This window comes from Dysidea avara, chromosome 4, assembly GCF_963678975.1.
Source record: "Dysidea avara chromosome 4, odDysAvar1.4, whole genome shotgun sequence".
Classification (NCBI taxonomy): domain Eukaryota; kingdom Metazoa; phylum Porifera; class Demospongiae; order Dictyoceratida; family Dysideidae; genus Dysidea; species Dysidea avara.
In genome coordinates, this window is record NC_089275.1 from 35,061,741 (window position 1) to 35,083,905 (window position 22,165).

The 22,165-nt window shown below is 35.6% G+C and overlaps 2 protein-coding genes across 7 annotated transcripts in view; both read left to right on the forward strand.

The window, feature by feature from the left end:
- LOC136254808 (uncharacterized) overlaps positions 1-7,616 on the forward strand; it is a 48,365-nt gene extending 40,749 nt beyond the window's left edge. For all 3 annotated transcript variants that reach the window (XM_066047546.1, XM_066047547.1, XM_066047548.1), the window contains 5 exons: positions 1,330-1,371; positions 3,977-4,072; positions 4,363-4,463; positions 6,416-6,530; positions 7,076-7,616. In XM_066047546.1, coding sequence (XP_065903618.1) covers positions 1,330-1,371; positions 3,977-4,072; positions 4,363-4,463; positions 6,416-6,530; positions 7,076-7,527 — 806 coding nt within the window. In that variant the 3' untranslated portion in view covers positions 7,528-7,616. The remainder of the gene's footprint in view (positions 1-1,329; positions 1,372-3,976; positions 4,073-4,362; positions 4,464-6,415; positions 6,531-7,075) is intronic.
- A 1,126-nt stretch (positions 7,617-8,742) lies between these two features.
- On the forward strand, positions 8,743-12,672 carry LOC136254812 (uncharacterized). 4 transcript variants are annotated; one of them, XM_066047558.1, is made up of 7 exons: positions 8,755-8,834; positions 8,888-9,563; positions 9,683-9,787; positions 10,048-10,125; positions 10,180-10,250; positions 11,350-11,449; positions 12,204-12,672. In XM_066047558.1, the coding sequence occupies exons 3-7, from the start codon at positions 9,709-9,711 to the stop codon at positions 12,560-12,562; spliced, it is 687 nt and encodes a 228-aa protein (XP_065903630.1). In that variant the 5' UTR covers positions 8,755-8,834; positions 8,888-9,563; positions 9,683-9,708; the 3' UTR covers positions 12,563-12,672. The 4 variants fall into 4 exon arrangements, with proteins under 4 accessions (XP_065903628.1, XP_065903630.1, XP_065903629.1 ...); XM_066047557.1 differs by having other exon boundaries at positions 8,888-9,546; XM_066047556.1 differs by lacking the exon at positions 8,888-9,563 and having other exon boundaries at positions 8,743-8,834.
- The last annotated feature ends 9,493 nt before the right edge of the window (positions 12,673-22,165 follow it).

The window sequence follows — 22,165 nt, forward strand, 5'->3', positions numbered from 1 at the left end:
TTAGCGATTTTCAGCTCCAGTGCAATTTTCTGGTGGCTGTGTCATCAGCTCAAAAGTATAAACCACTTCAAAGTCTGCATAAAAATTCCATAATTGAAACCACAACTCCACCTTAAGTATTGTTGCACCTCCACTGTAGTTGTTTACCTTTATAAGTTGTTAACTTGGTGTTTTTACTTACTAGAGATAGCCACTCACCTATAAATATACACCATTATATTGAGAAGTGTGCAGTAGGTGAAACATATTTGCTCACCACAAAGCATACAAAGATCACTGAGATCCGATATGATCTGAAGTTATTCTCATTACATGTACAAACTTGCAGCTAAAAGCAACTGCAGTTTCAAGATAGTCCAGATTGCTAGATGGCTTCCTGATTCAATTGTGCCATATTTCCCTTTAAAATGTATGGGGAACTCTGGAGAAAAAATGTACCTTTTTTCAGTTTTTAAGCACTGTGCATGCCAAAGTAGCTAATTCCAACCCAACAAACTATATATTTCTGAGATCGGCAATCAATACTCTATCTATTGAGTATATAAAAAACCCATTTTTCCAAAATTTAAAAATTGGGCTGGAATGCCTACATAAAGGACAGCTAGTTTGACCTAAAAATAGAACTAGGTCTTAGCGTTTTGTAGCTATATCAACTAAGGAGTATAGATAAGTAAGTTTAGCGAAGTTTGATCGTTCTAGGATGATTGTTTGTGTGCTCATCCCATTTAAAGCTCACCCAGCTGCTGTTTATCCATCACTGTGGCATGCCATGTAGAACTGTTGCAAGGTGTAAATAAAGCAAAATTGCTATAGAGCATACACTGTATAATTATTTGTATAATCTGCAAAAGATAAGTTTTTCTTATTCCATTATTCCGCAATTCCGTTATTCCACGTTTTACAAACTCCCCTAATTCACTATTAGTCCATCAAAAAAATGAGCCCATAGAGTCCACAGTGCTAATTGTCCTGTATGACCACATTTTAACAATATTCATTTTAAATAAGCAGGTGTCAAAGGGTGAAAACAAAACTCACTAGGCTTCTTTGAAATGAATATTGTTAAAATGTGGTCATATAGGACAATTAGCACTGTGGACTTTATATGGGCTCATATTTGATATGTACTCTGTCTTTTCCTTACACTTCTTTTGAAATACAGTATCTCTCATCCACAAAGCAGTGTATTTGTGTCTGTCTGTCTCTGAGTGTGTAGGTGGGTGTGTGGGCGTGTGTGTGTGGGGGGGGGGGGGGTGTAGTGAGTGAGCATACACATGTGTGAGATGTTAATTCATGTGCTTTACATATGTACATGTAATGAATTGGTAGATGACAAGTTGATGATAAAACGACACTGGACTGAGACAGAAGGTATGTGAGTAGTGATGTGCGATACGCCTGAAATGGTGTATCTGTATCTAACAGCTGTGTAGTCATGATACGATATCGATATGCGATACAGTGCATCCTTTGTACAAAGAAGCCAAGTTTAATTAAGTGCGTGGGCGGCCGGTACTTTTTTATTGTTTTAGTACCAGCCATTACACCATTGCACCATTCTATAACATGCTTAAGGAGTCTAGGAAACAGGTAAAAAACCCAGCTACACTCTTAAATTGAAGAAAGCCAGACCTTCATATTTCCGACATTGCGCAATCAAAATATTGATACGTGTGTATCGGTATCGCAATACAGCTGGAGTATCGCGATATTCTGATATATCGATAAATATCGCACATCACTATATGTGAGACAAACAACCACAGTTCACCCTGGTTGTCTGTAATAGATAAGTAAAAATGTTAATTTGCTACCAACATCAAAGTCATTTTCTTAATTTTACACATTCCTTTTTACCACATCAAAGGAACATTGAGCAAAGTAGAGTGGTGCTGTGCTGCTCTACTGTTCTTTAGGGAAGACCGTAATTATGCATATATATTCACTTGATTAAATGCTGCACCTCAAATAGTCTCCACATTTGATTAGTGGCTACACTGCATTCTAACATATTTGCCACCTTCAATTAATACCACTGCTACATAGGTAAATTCATACAGCAGTGTATAATTATTGTTTTAGGTTGTTGATAAACTTATTAGCTTTATATATAGCAGGAGAAAGAGTCCTACAGCAATGTGCATATGTACAACAAGAGGAAATTTATTATATAAATATTTGAAACCTTACCTTTCATATGCTGTTCCTGATCAGTTCACAGTAAAATGTTTGTACTAACCATACAGTACTGCTCAAGCGCAACATCGTCTCATGAGAGTGCAAACGATTAAAAAAAAACTTGCTAATTAAAGGGCGTGGCACCCACTTCATTCTTGACTTTTCATCCCAAATGAAACAGGATGAATGCTCGTGAGCAAAACAGGTGCCATACCCTTTAATTAGCAAGTTTTTAAATCACTCTCACTCTCGCAAGATGACGACGTCACTTATGAGCAGTACTATATGTACATAAGTGCATATGTACGCACATAAGTAGGTGTCTTACGTACAGGTATATATATATATATATTAGTGCTGAGCGATACTGCCATTTTAGTATCACGATCGATACTGAAGCCACTATTCACGATACTGAATAGTTCACGATACTTATGCTACATACTGTATTGCTCAGCATTCCTGCAGGAAGTCCTTGTAGGTGATAGTAAACTAGCCACTATTATTCTTGTTTACAGTAACAGTTATTGTAACACATGCTTTGAAGTTATGTTGTGGTGTTCACACCTCTCTGCAGGGGAAACCAGGTGGGTGGACTTTATCACTTACAAGGATTCTTGGCCTAGTACTGCATAGCAAATGAATTTTTAATGACAGTAATGTACAGACATGGTATCACGATAGTTAATAACAAAATATCGCGATATCGATACTTTTAAAATACCGCGATATATCGCTAAAACGGTAGTATCGCTCAGCCCTAATATATATATATACAGTGGAACCTGTGTTATGGTCACCTGGATTAAGCGGTTGCCTTTGCATAATGACCATGGTCACAAGGTCCCAAATATTTTCCCATACTAATGTATGCATTGTGGTCTGCATTAAGCCGTCACCTGTTTAAGGCATATATCGGCCAATCAAGAATTCACCTATGAATCACTGTATACATAACTTCATCATTCGTATAGCGTGGTCCCAAGGTGACCATTATAGACGGGTATAGCAAAAACCTTTGATATACTGAGTGGTTGCCACATTTGGTCTACACATCCTGTGAATAGTAGCTGCATTGAGGGTAACAGTAGTCATGGGATTAACTAGGTAACTCCATTTTGTACAATTACAGTGTTATAGAATCACTCTTATGTACGGTGTGCTTTACTTAAATGGTATTCATAATGTGCTTCTTGGGTTTTGTTTAGTTACGATATGACACTTGTATTACCCTATAACTTTTCTACCCATTTGCAGTAGTTCCTCTATTATCTGGCCATCGATTATCCGAACTGTGAAAATCACTATTCTATTAGAGTATTTTGGCAATTATAATTTTTATCAGGGTAGCAGCATCAGCCAAAACTGTTCTTTAGCTATGTCCACACAACATACATACTGTAGTTATAAACACACACATGCAATAATTACTTATGAACAAATTGTCCTTAAATAGCTAACTATTTCAAAATTGAGTAAATTTTGTAGGTGTACGTTCTATTAGAATAATTAAACGAACTCTGTATATAAATGAATCGGCTTCTATGATCTGAATTTTTCGATTATCTGAACTCACCCAGGTCCCAATGAGTTCATATAATGGAGGGACCACTGTACATGTAAACTGAGTTTTTATAGTTCTAATAAGTTCTGTGTGTGATTGCAGACTTAAACAGTGTCATTTCATCCTTTTTGTGCATGGATAATCTTAACCTTTGCACTGAACTGTATCATGTGCTTTGTACATTTGGTTCATGATAATTCTAACTATGTGGATTTTATGACACATGTATTGCAGGTGTTCTAGCAAGATTGAGGTTGCAGAATGAAGCATTACAACAACAACATGATAGTACTTTATCCGAGTACAAGAAATTGGAGTGTAAATACATACGTAAGTTAGTTTTTATTTTAGACCTGCATAAAGTTCCTGTTGTTGACATACATATGTACATCATATGTACATACATACATACACACACACACACACACACACACACACACACACACACACACACACACACACACACAAATACAAGAATATCTAATTTTTATGTCATACCTATGTCATGGATATTTATGTCATGATATGTGTATTGTATTGTATATCACAACTTACAGTAACTTATGCTACATAGCATTGGTATCTACATATGTATGCACCTACATGTATCCTATATCTAGAACTAAATAAGGAAAACGAAATACTATGCAGACCAGCTAGGAAACCAGACAATGAACATTTCCAACAACCAGAAACTTTTAGTACTCATACAAATCAACAGGTATCTACTACATGTGTAAGTATAGCATTGTGATACTCATGTTACTGGCATATTGAATGATCTTTGTGCTACGAACTTATAATTTTTTTTTTTATAAATTCCACTCTCCTCCACACAATGAAGTAGAAATTCAAATAGATCATGAAATTAATGTACACGGTAGGACCCATGCATTCAGGCCGGCCAGGCTTAAATGGAGTACTTTTGAATCTTAATTGAAAGATACACAAATTTTTTAGAAACTAGTAAGAGCAGTCAGTGATTGTTCTATTACAGTATTTAATGTAATTTATAATTTTTTGTGTTCTACATGACTCTGCTGCACTGGAACTCTTCTGAAGCTTCTGCATTCGGTTAGACTGATTGTCTGCTAGACCACTGATATTTTATTGTATTGTTAGGGACAAACAAACTATTTGTCCAAAACATATGCCGTAGGTTTTGTGATTTAATGCATCATACATGTGGTGGTTCCTTTTTACAGCACGTATGTAATCCGTTACTGGTGAACAGGGTTGCATAAAATTGAAAGTTGATGCCTGGGGTTTTACAGTAGCTTATGCATTATCTAACCAATATATGTACAGTGTATGCTTTAACCCTTCAAAGACCAAAGTCCAATATATTGGATGCGAGTACATGGGCTGGTACGTATAAGCCGTTAAAACTACTTAACAGTACACAATAGAAAGAATTCGCTAACACCACAATACTCACCATGAAATTCCTGACAAATCATACCAAGTATCGCTTTGTTTGAAGAGAATCTCCGCAATTAAGTCACTAAGAAAAAGGATCTCTTCCATTATCGTCCACCATTACTCTACACCTGCTACTTTGATCGGCCATATCTCAGTGATACTTCGTCCTAGCGCATCAAACTAAATGCCATCAGACTCAGCATGTGATGGCGATTCGATTGTATACAAAAGATCATGTGACTACCTCATGAATTTGCAATAAAGGAATAATGAAGCAGATGTTCAGTGGAGATGACATTGCCCATGCATTGCTTCGTATCACAAGTACTGTTTTGTGCAGAATAAAACTGTTATGATATTATTGTTGTGTATGAAATTACCATTAAGTCAATGCCAAACAATAATCCGTCTTTGTTTTACAGAAGACCACTGCCTCCATATAACACAAAGTTATGCGTTCCTCTATACTTGAAAATTAATTTGGTCCTCGAAGGGATAATTATTAATTAATTAAGTAAATCCACTACAATACTGCTATGTAGCATTGTACATAACATGCAGTAATTGTGTCTGTCCTTCTGCTGTTGTTTACACACATGTGTACATACTCATGCGTTTGTATGCAAAGTGTAGAGATATCTGTGTTTATGCATGCTTACATACAGAGTTGGGGTAACTAGTTACTTTGTAACTAAGTTATGTAACTAGTTACTTTAAAGGGTAACTAGTAATATAACTAGTTACTTGCTTTGTAACTAGGAATTTGTAACTAGTTGCAACTGCCTGAAAGGTAACTAAGTTACAATAGTAACTAGCTACAATAGTTACACTGTAACTATAGGTAATTATGCTTTAAAAGCAAGAGCACTTCAATTTTTGTGCTACAGCCACATCAAGTAGACACTTTCTGTGTACTGTTCTTGCTTGAATAACAGGCGTAACAGTTGAAACTGATCTGAAATGGCTACAGAATTATTTTCAGAAAGTGTCCATATAAATATTATATATAGTTCTCTTCTCCTTGATCTGGGTAAATAATCATTTTACAGAAGTTAACAAACAAGCATAACTTATGTATGAAAGTAACTAGTAACTAGATACTTAGTTACATTTTTAAAAGTGACTATAACTGTAACTGAATTACATGAGATAAAAGTAACTCTGAAGTAACTACCCCAACTCTGCTTTCATATGTGCTCAAAAGAACAAAATTACTAATGATAATTGTGCAATAAAAATGTTGTTTTGCAGCACTTTGTTCCAAATGATCACCAGTGCTGGTTGGAATCTGTCAATAAATTATTGCAAATGCGTGATGACCTTTCAAAAGAGATGGCCGACAACCTTTCAAACACTTGCATTAAAGGTACATAAATGAATGTGCATTCATATGTATCTTACAATGTCCAAAATCACAAATCTGTCATAAGATGATGTTTGATGCCTATAATTTATTTAACCTATTCTCATTGCTGTGGTCATAAAATATCACATTCTTGTCAAATATTTAGTCATCTGAAAGCGCAGCTATAACAATGACGTGTGCTCATACCATAATTATGTAGATTGTTGTGAGCAAACATGTTTAGTGCATCTCTTTAGTGGGTTATAATTCAGATTGTACACTTGTACACTATTCATTACAACAACAAGTACACAAAAATTGAAAATTTCAACTAGTAACAAAAGAAATCCACTTTTCTTTTTAGCACTTTTCTCAGGGTTCACTTGAGCATACTATTACAATATCCCATGCCTGTAACCTAGCAAATATCTGTGATTTCAACAGGAAAACATTCTGCATGTATATATGTAATTTGTAGCTTATGCATGCTATATATACTGCAGCTATGTACATATGTATATTCTATGTATGTACAGTGTGCATTAATTAGAATGCTTGTCTATCAGGTTCCAGGAGTAACTGGAAATCTTTATGTGAAGTGCTGGAAGTTAACTATGATAATCTTCATCGTGTTAATCCTACTGAAAGAATGTTAAACATAGTCAAACAATATCAGCAGCAAAATGAAAAAGAAGTAACTGTTAAAATAATATATAATGCATTGAAGTCAATACGTGCAAAGCGTGCTGCATCTCTGCTGCTGAAAAGAGCCATGGAAGTTTATGAGCAGCACAAAAAAACAGTATCTGAAAGTTCAATGCACTTGGGAAGAAAACCTCAACCAATTCACACCAGTTACTCAATGTCATATGCTTCTAGGACACAGATGGTCACTGGTGAAGATGATTTGTGTTTCAGTAGAGAGCATTATGATGTGACAACAGTGGGTGTCACCAATTCCTCTCTGGGTGATGAAGCAATATCGCTTGACAGTACTGAATCTCCACAGGATGTGTAGAATTATATGGTTTTGTATCGAATATTTTTACATAGCACAAATATTTATGTTTTGTATCTATTTCTTATTTATCTTACTGTATGTATTGAGCCTGTTCATTGGATTTATTGTTTTTGGTGTAAAAAGTGTTTGTGTGTGATTCTTGTTATTTTTACATGTCTATATTTATTACATATGTGCACAGCCACTGACCTAATTGTGCTTACAATGAGGTGAATACATTTACGACTTCAGTGTTGCATTATTCAACACTTTTGTCAAGTCCATAACTGGTAAGCAGTAGATGAACACATATGATCAATACGGACATTTCTATTAATACTGGAGTGGCAGCTTGGTACATTCCATTACACTCAAACTTTCGTTACTCATCTTATTTCAAGAGATGCAGTCACAACAAATAATTCTCATCTTTTCTCTTGGCTCCCTAATGTATGTATTATACTGTTTGATACTGTAATTAACTTTTTGTATTTCTTTTACAACTTAGCTACTTAGTTTACCTGTATTAACTGTCTGTTGTACACTTCATCTCTTAACTCTTTGTGCTGTAGTATACTTGAAATCTCATATGTGGTCCTGCATTCCTCACTGTGATTGACCATGTAGTAAGTAAGGTAGGATTCACAAGTTACTGTTATCTTAATGTACAGCATTTGCTGTATATGTGGAATAGTATTTACTTACATGTACTCCACAAAATGTTGTGTATTGACTAGATCTACATTTAACTTAACCCACACAAGTGTTCAATAGGAACATAGACAACATTTAATGCACACAAGACCATAGCATTGCCACATCATGCAACTACACTATTCAGTTTTATCTTATAGTACTGTATGTAGTTCATGCATGACCAATATTTTGTGTACTGATCATACATGCAGAATTCAGTACATAACAATAACTTTAATGTTGATATAGCATCCCACGCAAAAACAGCCAAGCTGTATAAAAAGGGTGCGGCCTTCAAAACTACTGGGTGAAAAAAGTTGTGAAATCAAATATGGCAGCCATTTAATTTAATAATAACCTTTGTGCATTAATAAAATTTACTATCATCAACATCTTTGCAGCCATCTCATGGCTGCCACTTTCATGGTTATGTACTGTAATAAAGTATGACCATATGGGGATATTCTAAACAGCTGATTCATCAGACCAAGCATTCCAATGTGTATAGGTTCACAAAGGATATATAATGGGTTACCACACACAATTGTTCATAATTGTAAGGTGTATATATTATTATGAAAGTGACTAGTCTCTGCCTGGCCTGTAGCAGCATTAGCAAGTAATGTCAGGTACTGTACTAAATGTATGCATATCTATATTATCATGTTTTAATGCATAATAGTCAAACAAAAAGGCCTACTTTATTCAACGGACTGGACTGGACTCGTGGACTGCGCTGGAAACAGCTTTCAAACAATTATCCAGGAATTATCCATCTCTTGCAACATTGGAGACACCACTATTGAGCTACAACTGCTACTGCTGGCTCTTCCTTACAAATCAAGACACTAGCGCATGCACTAATTAATTAGAATACACTTACGGTACATGCCGTACTAGCAGTGATACAGCGTGATAAAGGCTATTCTTGTAGCGTAGATGTTTTCCTTTTCCGTTTTAGCACTAGTGTTACAGCTGTAGAGATGAGCCAGTAATTATTCTTAGAAGGTAGCGAGGTGCTGGGGCTATGCAAACAATCTGGCTCATCACTACAACCCTAACGCTAGTGTTAAGTACTGAAGCAACAAAGGAAAACATGTACGCTACATCAATAGCCTCTGTCACGCTTTATCACTGCGAGTACACGTGTATCGTAAGTGTATTCTAATTGATTAGTGCATACGCTAGTGTCATCTGACTTGTAAGGAAGAGCAGTACCAGCAGTTATAGCTCGATAGTAGTGTCTCCAGTGTTGCAAGAGATGGATAATGCCTGGATTATTGTTTAAAACTGTTTCCAGCTCAGTCCAGTCCGCGAGTCCAGTCCAGTCCATGGAATAAAGTAGGCCAAACAAAATGGTATATAGTAGTGTGTATATAAGGAAAAAAAAGAAGTGCATGACCACGCAAGTGTGTGTATGTACTGTAGATGTTGAATTATTAGCTTGTAATTGATTTACTATATTCAATATGGCTAGCTGGTGCTAGGAAAGTTTAAGAGACTATGGATCCAGTTGGTGGTAATACCTACAAGAGTGATGATGAATTAAGTCAACTAAAGGCACAAGTGAAAGATTTGTTGAGTAGGTTTTGACACTGGTGTATGCATTTGTGGGTATATTTGTGTTTGCAAAAGGGAGGGGTCTGCCACATACATTCAATTTGCCAACTTTGATGATTCATAACAACCTGTACAGGTAAAAAATGGCTGCATGCTGTTGAAAAATGGTCAGAAGTGAACAAAGGCATATGGTCTGTTAAGTATTGAATGTGTGTGTAAAAGCCCTTTTGCAAATCAGATTCATGAGTCATATTTATAGCGGTCACTCATTGCACAATGTAGAAAAGATACAGCAACTGCAGGTGGAGCTGCAAGCAACAAGAGAAGAAGTTAAAGAATTGAAGAAACAAAGTGCCTCAGGTACAGTACCGTTTGGTATTTATTTCATTGACAGTTCAATGTGCTATGTGACAGACAATATCGCTGAGAGTGAATACCAAACACCGATCCTACCAATGACAACGAATACTGTGGCAATTCCTGAGGTAAAGTGTATACAACACTTCACCTGTGAATACTTTGAATACAACTTATATGTGTCATCAATGGTTCCAAGAGAAAATATACCTATAAAGTTTAGTGAAAATTACGTGGACACGGGCTGTCCCATGCATTAGCATCACACATACAAACATACAGCTTATACAAATACTTTTATAGTACTACTTCAAGCTAATACTCAAGTATGTACATTGTACAATCACACAAGAAGTAGTAAATGTATCTCACCTGAGCAGTAAGAGCTAAAATGTGCAAACTACACTCTTATCAGTTTTGGCTAACAGATTGTGATCACATACCATAAATAACCAGGGTATTCACCCCCATAATTATTTCCTTGTTTGCTTATATAATGTACTTTTCCCCTATGTTTTGGCAATATTACTAGAGTGAGGTAAAGACAATATCTTGAGCAATGTAGTGTAGCTTCATACAACAGTAATCAATAACATTATAAGGTTAACATCCACGAATTAGGATCATTTGGATCTCCACAATTATTTATATATAGAACTGCAATTTTTAAGATTCAACACTACGGATCATTCAGTAACCACTCATTAGGCTTGCCTTAAACTGCTATAGCTGAGTGTATAGCTACATACATAATTTAGTCGTGTTTTAAACTACTGTATCAACATTACTATCAGTAACACCCAGTCACTCATGCACAAATGTTAAACAAGCTGTCAGAGTCTTCAAACTTTATATGGTGAGTGAATATTGTGACTTTCAAACATAGCTGATCTGGCATTGCGTTTATAGTGATTGTCACATTAGTGGGGTGCTTTACATCAAGATGAATCCTAGAAAGTACCACTCATGAATAACATAATAAGTATTGTGTGCATGTACTGTACAAATGAACTCCTGAATTATTTCCTGTAGCTAGCCAGGTCATTAGGCTCTTCTGAAACCATAAAGTATCTATACTGCTACAGCTATACAGAAATAGAACACAGGTTAATAATTGTTTTGTTTCTTTGCATGCTTCCTTGCTAATTACTGGGAGCAGTCAACGCAGAATAACTAGTAGACTAACTACATGAAATTGAACTGTAACTAATTGATGTGTGCTTTTAGGATCACGAGTGTTGGCTACAGCTTGCCACTAAATTGTTGGAAATTAAAGAAGAGCTAGCAAAATTCATAGCAGAGCATCTGAGAGAAACTCCTATATCAGGTGTTCATGTATTGTACACAAGCATATATGTGACCGGATTTGCGAAAAGGTACCTTTTTCACACACAAAATTTGACCCATTTTTGAACTTTAAAGCTTCATAACTTTTTGATCATAGCATATAATTGCTTAAATTTTTCAATGAATCTAGCTACAGTATCTGGCTACATTGTGATGCTAAGAGCAAGTTAATCAGTATAAGGAGTCACATGTTATATCATTTTGTTTGCTGCTATGTCAAATGTGTGGAAAAGGTACCTTTTCGCAAATCCGGTCACATATGATGTCTGTAAACGGTGCATTGTAGTAACAGTTCTACTTTTATTTACTATTGGTATTAGATTTGTATATGTATTGTATAGTATAGGGAAATTTCATCATATTCATAATTTCACAGGAAAAAAAATCTTAACTCATTGCTCTGAATTTTGAAAATATTATTGTCATGTATAAAAATAACCTTAAATCCCCATAAGCACCTGCATGGAAATTAAGGTTTTAATACTCTGGTTTATAATATGGAGAATTAAAACCAATTTACTGTTGTCTTCTACCACTGCTATTGTAAGGTACATGTAAATGATAGTGACCCAAACTATTTACTGTACATAGACAAACCAAGTGTTATCATGTACGTATGTGCTCTGTACATGTATATATTTAAACTTCACACATGCATAGTCGATGTGGCTCTCAACACAATACACCATGAATATGAGAATGTGACTATCACGTTACTCTATGTCCTATTATAGGTTCAACATGTAATTGGAAGTGTTTGGCTGAAAAGATGAACATTCCCCATGACAACCTACACACTATAGAAGAGAGTGAGAGGCTATACAGTATTACTTATGAACATCAAAAACAGAGTACCAGTGATATAACAGTCAGAGAACTTTATCTTATTCTCAAAGGCATTCAGGCACATTATGCAGCTGAAAGATTGGTAAGAGAATCATTTGATTTATGTGAACAACGTAAGAGGACTTCATCTGATGCTCTTGATTATCACAAACCTGACTTGAATTATCCTATGCAATACACACATCACAGAAACTCTTTACCACACTGTTCACAAAAGCCAACATTAAACCCACGAAACAAAAAGTAACTGAAAGTTGCAAAGAAACCTCATCAATTTGTATGATTGTTATGCACCATAATAATGTCTGTCTGTATGTATGTGTTACCGTGAAAATTTCAGTCGTTAGCAATGTTTAAGTTTTGATTGGTGGCTAGTGTATGCTATTAAATCTGATTAATGTTGTTTAAGCTACAATCTTGAAGCACTTTTAGATTGGCAAGTTATTAAGTAAATATGCATGCATGTATAGTGACTCATCTAGGCCTCAATAGTTTACACCATACCTTACACTTGGATTATATACATATAGCTACGCACATAATTATGCATACTGGTCAATATTATACGTAAACACAAACAACTTACATCTAGAAGAAAATTTTTCCTACATATATTTTGATGGCAAAAATAATGTGCAAAAGTTATAAACTCAATTAAGCTATGCTTCATTAATTTTTCTTAAATAGATAATTGTATAGATACTTTAAAGTTTATGCAGCTGTGGAAATAAACTGTATGGCACAGCATACAGATCCTGACATTCAAATGAGTACATTTCACTCTCATGTAGGGTGAGTAGACTACTGTAACTAGTATGAGTGTTGACTATAGCAACTACGTATATTCCATGAAAACATCAGGTTGAGTCCCTAAACAAAAAAGGTACTTGATGTGATAACATGCATGCATACAGAGCTTTGTAACATAATCTGACTAAAAGATCAGTTTGACTGAATGGGTGTTGGTATTTGTGAAGCTCTATAAAATGAAATTTGATATTTGCATGCACTATGTTTTGTTTTTCCCCTGATGAATGAAACATTCCCTCAATGATTGTGTTTTACATGATCATGTTTATGTGGGTGGTGTGCAATAAAAGTTCTGTATAGTTGTGTAAATAGGGGAATACTCTATTATTCATTTTAATAGCTGATATTGCAATGGTCTTTATAGGATTGTCTGTATCCAGACATTCCCATCATATGGCTACAAAAGATATGTAATAATTATAGTTATGAACAAAGTAATACATACAGTGTCCAGGATGTACTGTACTGTATTTGGTGACATTATTCCAGTTGCAGTGGTGTATGAAAAACAGAGATGTTATCGCATTCATCCCAGGCAGGAAGCTATTAGCAACTGCGGTAGTTGTGAAGCTTGTTGATGAAGACCCTGAAGGTTATAGGCTGGGTTATTTGATATGTGGGTATGCACTGTTGAACAACTTATTAAACTGATGACCAATGCAATAGATATCAGAGTCACTGGAGAGTTCTTGAAGCAATCTTTTTTGTAACTAAAAGGAGTAGGTATTAAAGTGACCCAATCTTGTGCACCATTTGCTTAAAAGCAGAAGAAATGGCCTTGTCAAGTAGCTCTAAAGTATCCTCTTCTTCTTTTATAGTAGCACTCAGGAATTGAGGATCCAATGGTGGAAATGAGCTCACTTTATTCAATTTGATAAATTGACTGAGGGTTGTGGATCCAGAGAAATTTCTCTACAACCAACAAGAAAACTTCTTGTTGCGAAACAAACATTATCGATCATGTTACTAGAAACGATAAAATTAATGGAAAACACAATTAATACAGAAAGATTAAAGTATATCTACAGTAGTTAACATATTATTTTAACTTCATAAGGGTTCTATAATTCTCCATTACTCCTTTATAGGCATTTCTTCATATATATTCAGTAAGTATTGTCTTAAGATGATTTTTTTAAAAAGGTAACCAGGATGTAGTATCTATCAGTGTTTTTAAAATAAGACACAGGAGGTGTGTACAAGTATTATCATTAACTGGCAGCTTGGCAGACACAATTGTGCGGATACAGTATAAATAGAGCTGATATATTTGCACCATAAAGCCATCATCGTTTATTAACATTATCTGTGTTATGTTAATGTACCTGTATGAAAGACAGTTTAGGAGATAATGAATCCAAGCAGATCTAGAGGTGATAACATTAACGATCATGATGATGATGATGACTAATACAAGCACTAAGGAAGGGCTCATTATGCACTTTAACTGGTACACAATAATGTTAAAAGTTGTATGCACTATTTTACACATCTTTACAGCTGCAAATGAAACAAATTAAGAGCAACAAAAACTGAATAGACTATAGTTGCTACAAGGTTGTCTAATATTGACATGTCTCAATGACAATGTATGTCACATAATAATGCAATACAAGAGCGTGCCAGGTGGAGTTATACTGATGAGTGATGGGCAAAGCCAGCTTCTATCTTACCCACAAAAATACTGAAATGTATTGATGAGTACAGTGAAGTTTCTGATGTAACTATGTATATTCTGTAAAACACTACTAATATAATTGTTTCTATACAACTCACTGAACGCAGCATGTGTGTTTATAAAGGGACACTATGTATGGTAAACACTGGATTGTGATAATCATCTTTGCATGGATGTGGATTTAGCAAGTCAGACAGAATGTGACATAGTTATGACACATTTGAAAAAAAATTCCGCTTTTACGCACACACAAAATGTTAGTAATTTCAGGGGAAGATTCAGACTTTCGAAAAAGGAATGTTCCACTCAGACAAATAATGTTGTATCTATTTGCCTGAAAGCTACTATTTGAGAAATGATTTGCATAATATATTCTCATTGCCTAAGCCCATGGTAATTCATCTATTTGTAACTAAATTATCACCACAAATTTACAGTTATGTATAAAGAATTGTCCAGTTTTTTGGCTTTGATATTATAATTATACCGTAGTTGACATAGGCATGGTGGCTGTAGAGTAGTGGTTATATGGATGAGTGAATGTCAGAGGTTTAATTTTACGTGTGTGGTGGAAGTCAGATTCTTTATCACACATGCATAGATATTATATGACCAGATATACGAAAAGGGGTCTTTCACACGCATCCAATTTACCAACTTTGATGACGCATAACTTCAAATTAGAAAAGCCTATTGACTTGAACCTTGGTCAGCAGTGAGCATCAACACAGCTTAGTGGATGGAAAATTTTTCAAGTTAATATATTTTTTCGATACTGAATTATGGTCTTCCACATTCATAGAATTGGATGCGTGTGGAAGACCCCTTTCCACAAATCCAGTTAGTTGACATCTTACATACTGTAGTAAATAACCTCATTTTACATATGTGCTATGGTCATACCTAGCTGCTAGCTGTGTCCCAGCAGTGTGATACTCTATTATAGATGTGCTTACAGCATTTTAATGTAGTGAATCATTTCATTACTTGTGAAGTACAATTATTGCAAAATCAAAACCTAGACAGATGAAGTGTATACATGTAATTGTGTAGGGATCTTAGTAATGAAATAAGGGATGTCACCTACATCTGCAGCCATATTAATTTTACACATTTAATCCCTATGTAAGTTATAGAATTGTATAGCCGTAGGAATTAAATTTGCACTAATATGTCTACAGGTATTATTATCTTGTTTGAGTTCCAAATCCCCTTAAATTTCCCTACACTTTTTCATATAAGAGAAAGAATGTGCAGGTATAAATTGCATAATACATGGAAATAATTAATAACTGGCAAGCAAGGTGGTCAATTTATTTTAGTTTTAGCTCTGTGTGTGCGTGTTCTGTGTGTAATGAACACAGGTATATTATAAGGAACTGTCAAAAGTGCATGTACCTATTAATCTTCTCATACTTAAACTGTAACAGGAATGGAAAAAAACTTGTGGGCAATTCCCTTTCATTCTTAAGTGGTAACCAACTAATGCACAAAGCTATTGATTCACTACACGTGCACAAGCCTTTTGCACACAGAAAAAAAAAAGAAGGAAAGTCAGCATGATGTATATGCATACATAGTGTCCCTTGCAGTATACAAAAACACAATGCAGGTGATGTCTAACTCCTAACTGAATTACTTAAGCTCCTAATGATATAGTTTCAACAGGTTAGTCAGTCATTCAGTAAAATGTCTGATAGAGAGATAAGAAATTTAAGTCATATAAATTGTGACCAAAGTTTTGCAAGTCATTGATGTATGCAACATTGAACTAGACTTTTCACCATGAGTGGATACAGCCACACCAATAGACTACAAATTCGTACCACAGTTAAGCACCAGCCTATTATGCTTTTAATTTTTCCTATTATGCTATGCTGCAGTGCTCAAAAATTTTGCCTATTATGCTCATAATTATGCTCAAATTTTTGCCACAGTTCAGATGTTTTGTTACTTTCTATGGATAGTGATAAATTTTGGCCTATGAACAACTGGTTAAATGTAAAAAGTGTTCGGTGTGCATTAAGAATTTGGCTGCATTATAAACTATAATAACAATCATGTCAGATAACTACTTAATGCCTTATCAGTGGCATCGACTGTTCTATTATTGTAAGTCAACCTTTTTCTGTGGCATGCATTTTTGCTTACAGTATGACAGTTATTCTGCCTATTATGCTAGCAATATGCTTGATGCTTTCAGACACCTATTATGCTCAAAATTATGCCAGCATAATAGGCCGGTGCCTAACCACAGTCATGCCACTGAGTTGCGATTTCTGCACCAGTCACTGGGAACCTTCTGGCACCTTGGACTGTCACTGGCAAGCTGGAATACACAGTTAAAGGCATGGACACCCTTTGACAATTGCCCAGACAATTTTTATGCATACACTGTAGAATGGCACAGCCGCACAGGTGCATGGTCTTTAGAGTCATCTCTTTAGGCTGGAGACTCCATATGACCTCTTTGGCTATTTTCTGTTGATGTGCTAATTGCTCACCTACCACCCATCAAAATCATGGCTATATCAGTACCTATGGGTTAAACACTATGGTGGGCTGCATTCATGGTGAAACTTTGAATTCATGTACAGCTTTTGGCTAGTTATACTGGATTGAAATGCTTAAATTCACATATCTCACAATCTGTTGGTGTCTGTACATTGACAGATTTTCCAAAATTATAGGCTATATAATCAAAAGCACTTTGAACCACTTTGAAGAATACACTTATAGACTTGATTGTACCATATCACTGGACCACTGTTACATTTCTGGGTATGATCCTTGTACTATTAAGCAGTGTAATTTATTTGATTGTAGGTACTGTAGCTATGATTATATAAGACAGAATTACCACAATGAAATTTTGATTTATTACAATAAGCTTTGTGAACTTATTCAGTTACAAGATCAAGATACTCTCAGTCACCGAACTACTATTCAGTGTAAGCATAAAGTTGGTTCTGTTATGGAATTTTTTCAAATCAGTCTGCGCCTATACATACAATGAAGTGCATTGGTCTGTTTAAAAGGCTTGATTCGTATATTTGTGTGGTTATTACTGGTACTGGTACTCTTAATTCAAGTACACAATTTCCATTGAAAATGCTCCCAGATTCAATCTCGCATCATTCAAATTTCAAAATTTTCCGGTTTCAGCTATCACGCACACAATTGTGAGAGGATGCATCATGCATGTGCTTGGTTGTCTGAATCTACCCAAACCTTTCCATTAGCAAATGCTGCAGAGAACCATACCCATAATCTAAGGGCAGTATACAGTGGAACCTCTCTATTATGGACATTTTGGGACTATGAATTTTTGACCACTTTTTGCTGTAATATAGAGGTTTTCCCCTTTCAGAGGTAAAAAAATGTACTAACCAGACCTGTTGGGACCAAACTTTTTGCCCTTATTATGGAAGTTTTTTCTATTGTGTCCTTAACTCAGGGAGTTTGTTAAGAGAGGTTCCACTGTATAAGATATCTACAGGCAGAAATATATGCATTTTTATGTGGAATTGAAATGTCTCCAAATTGCAGTATTTTAGTCAAAATTTTCCTGGGAGAGGAGGGGGGGCATGCCCTCAGACCCCCCTAGTTCCAGTATGCTTTATGTGCTTTGCACACCACCGCCCAAGAGATTAGTACCTTGAGTTAGCCCCCCCTTTTATGAATCCTAGATCTGCCCCTGAATTCTGACTGAACTTTATAAGCATAAAAAATTCTGAGTCTCTTTAACAAAATCACATCACTATTCTAGATCCCTAGCAGTGGTGTTATAAAAGAGCACAGCATAAATGCTGCAGTATGGTTTGATGTTCATTATATATATATATATTAATAAGTGCTCTGGGAGTGTAACCTGCAAAAGCTAAAATGCAACCATGGCTATAATTACATTGTAACTCTTTCAAAATTTATTTTACCAGGGAAGGACAGTTTGCTGAAATTTCCATTTCATACTGTATATAGTTACTGTAGAGCATCTCTGAAATTTTGGAATTTAATGGGACCACGGTGTACCTTAATTGTACTTTATAGTGTACTTACAAATGTAATATAAAAGTAGGGATCAAGGGTGTAGCTAGATATTTAAATTGTGAGATTTGCAATGCTTATGCTATTATAGTAATATTATCGATGGCAGAGCCCTATAATTATATTATGTACATTATATAGCATACCAATGTAATCACACTATAATAGCATGTAAAACTTGTCAACCTGAGCACACCACTCCTGCAGGGAATTTTTGAAACTTAGACCATCTGAGGGAGTGATTTTAGCAGTTTATCAAAAATCAAAATGTGCTTGACTATTGTATTAAAATGAGTGCTCTATTAGGGTGATTAGGGTATTTTAATCTTGTTTGGCCAGTTAAGAATTATTTTTTTGATTGCAAAAATTCAACCCAATCATTAAGTGTGTATAAGAAATTATTTAAGAATAGCCTCAAAGAAGATATTAGCTCAGAAGAGATCTAGAAGGGATTAGCTCCTCCAATTCCTAGTTATTTTAACCATTTTCCTGTTTTTTCCATTGGTGTATGCAATTTCACCGGCACTGTAGCATCCTATATAGCTAGCATATCAGTAAAATTTTGGATAGGGGATGTCTCCCCCACCCCTTAATCCATCTATGATATTAGTGACATTGCACACACACTTGTTTTCATGATTGTTATCTACAGCTTCTGTTTTCATATCCATGCTGTTTATATAACTCAAATAGGTAACTTTTGCCTCTTGTAGATCTAAGTCAGGGGGGTGTTCAATGGCTTCAGGAAATCCACCTGTGAAACTTAGATTCATCAGGAACCTACACACTCAATTTGGCAGCACAAAAGTGAGCAAGTAACATCATGCAATCAACATAACTGTTTATAGTAACATATAACTTACTTTTATCTCTCAGGGAAGGATCTACAGTTGGGACAGCTGTATTGATGGAGATGATGTAGTGCTTTGGGTTTAATTTCAGTAGAAAGGAATATGTTTAGACAAGACATCATATACCATTATAGAAGTGGTGTGGGTGGTGCAAAACTGAGTATGAGCTTATACCGCTAGTCTGCAACATTTTAGTCATTTGAAAAGATGAACCTCCTGTATTATTATCATATACTTCCATGTACTGTGACAAGTACATCCTTAAATTGTAGGTATATAGAAATCAAAAATGTTTTGATTGTAGACCCACAAGCTACATAGCTGTTTCCCAGAAGTTATACAATTTTAATATAATAACTGATCATGATTTGCTACCACATTTAGATACTAATTTTACATCCAGTGATTATCTCACTGTAGCCAGCAAAAGCCATTTTTCCAGCCTCTTCCCTATCACAGAGGCTAAGTGGACTGGAGTTGTACCCCAAGACCCCTGCTGCTTGTAACTTTGTGTTGTTTCGAAAACCTCCATTGAAAAATCCTGGCTATGTTATGCCTCTGTATGTGTAACCATCAGAGTTGTACTGATTATTGGATCGGTAGTCGGTAGAAGCCGATAATTAGCTTTTTTACCATAATCGGAAATTGGTTGTAATGAACAGATTATCAGTTTCAGCAGCTGCAGTACCATTGGAGGGCTGGTGTCAAAGGTTCTTTCATGTACTTAGGTAATTTGTTTATGTTTTGTGGTAACCACAATAATAAACAGTGATGGTTCGGCCCTAGACCACTTGTCTGACTAGCAACTTTGAGTTGAGGTAAGTGTACAACCTCATAATGTACTAGCTGTACTTTTAGTGGAGTATGCACAAGTGTAACTTATAGAGACCTATAATCGGGTATCAGTTAACTATCGGTAAAATAAAGTAAAAATATATCGGATATCGGTTTTGTCTAAAAAGTGGGAATTGGTACAACACTAGTAGCCATATACAGTGCTCCCTCCATTATCCCAACTCATTTGGCTCTGGGTGAGTTCAGATAATGGATAATACAAGTGCATTCATTTATATACAAAACTCTTGTACAAATACTCTAATAGAACGTACACTTCATTAAATACTCTAATAGAACAGCCATTTCCACAGTTTGGATAATAGAATATTTGATAAATCAATGGCTGGAGCAGCTACTGTATGTTGTTTATGCAATATAGAGTTTGCCATAGTATTTTAGTAGTATTGCATTGACAATTTGAAGCTTAATGTCAAAGACAGTGAAGATTTCATATATTAAATAACAAAATTATGCAAAGTATGATATTAAAGGATTAACAATGCTATAGTATGTTCATGTTGAGTTGAATCCTCAAAAACATTTAATAACTCATGGATGCAATTACACACAATCTTGAAATTTGGCTCATTTGTAGTACTGCTTGACCCGCTAAATGTATTTCAAAATCTTTTAAAAATTTTTGACATTATATTTACAGCCAATCAAAACTTTCACAATACATTTCCTACAGGGAAGCCATATAAGTACAGTGTCCATTACAGCCCTTTCCCAAAGTTGTATTGGAGCCAAACCGTACGTGTCTGTTGTTGACACCTTTGCTGCTACCAATAATCATCTAGTTGGCTGAAATGTTAGCTCTGTTGAGAAAAAATCCACTGTTAATTAGCTGTTTTTCAGGATTCAGCTAAACGTGAACATACTATAAACATTGAAACACAACTTAAAATCAATAAAGTTTACTGCTAAGATAAGTGTGTAGAATGTAATGTGCAACAGAATCTTCAATCTGTGAATTCATGGCTCTGTGTCAATCGGTAATGTTAATTGGCTCTTATCCCGTGCAGGTATCTTGGTCTTTATATTGGTGAGCTTCTAACTTGGCATCAGCATACAGCAAAATAATGTTCTTTAAAGGATTTACTCTAGGATACATTGCCTATATTGCTTACATCCCTTGCCTGCTGACCTTCTTTCCAATTGTGCTTTCGTGTTACCCATATACTGGATTATTGTGCTATAGTATGGATAAACCATCATCTGTACGACATTTCAAACATCCAGAGAGGCTTCATTCAAAGTTCAATAGTTCACCATCTACCACCAATCTTTCTGTGTGTGTGTGTGTGTGTGTGTGTGTGTGTGTGTGTGTGTGTGTGTGTGTGTGTGTGTGTGTGTGTGTGTGTGTGTGTGTGTGTGTGTGTGTGTGTGTGTGTGTGTGTGTGTGTGTGTGTGTGTGTGTGTGTGTGTGTGTGTGTGTGTGTGTGTGTGTGTGTGTGTGTGTGTGTGTGTGTGTGTGTGTGTGTGTGTGTGTGTGTGTGTGTGTGTGTGTGTGTGTGTGTGTGTGTGTGTGTGTGTGTGTGTGTGTGTGTGTGTGTGTGTGTGTGTGTGTGTGTGTGTGTGTGTGTGTGTGTGTGTGTGTGTGTGTGTGTGTGTGTGTGTGTGTGTG

Bases quoted from the DNA above. Each gene is read 5' to 3' on its own strand.
- LOC136254812 (XM_066047556.1), top strand. From the start codon at position 9,709: ATGGATCCAGTTGGTGGTAATACCTACAAGAGTGATGATGAATTAAGT. The intron at 10,251-11,349 runs GTAAAGTGTATA...GTGTGCTTTTAG, and splicing joins ATACTGTGGCAATTCCTGAG to GATCACGAGTGTTGGCTACA. The intron at 11,450-12,203 runs GTGTTCATGTAT...GTCCTATTATAG, and splicing joins GAGAGAAACTCCTATATCAG to GTTCAACATGTAATTGGAAG.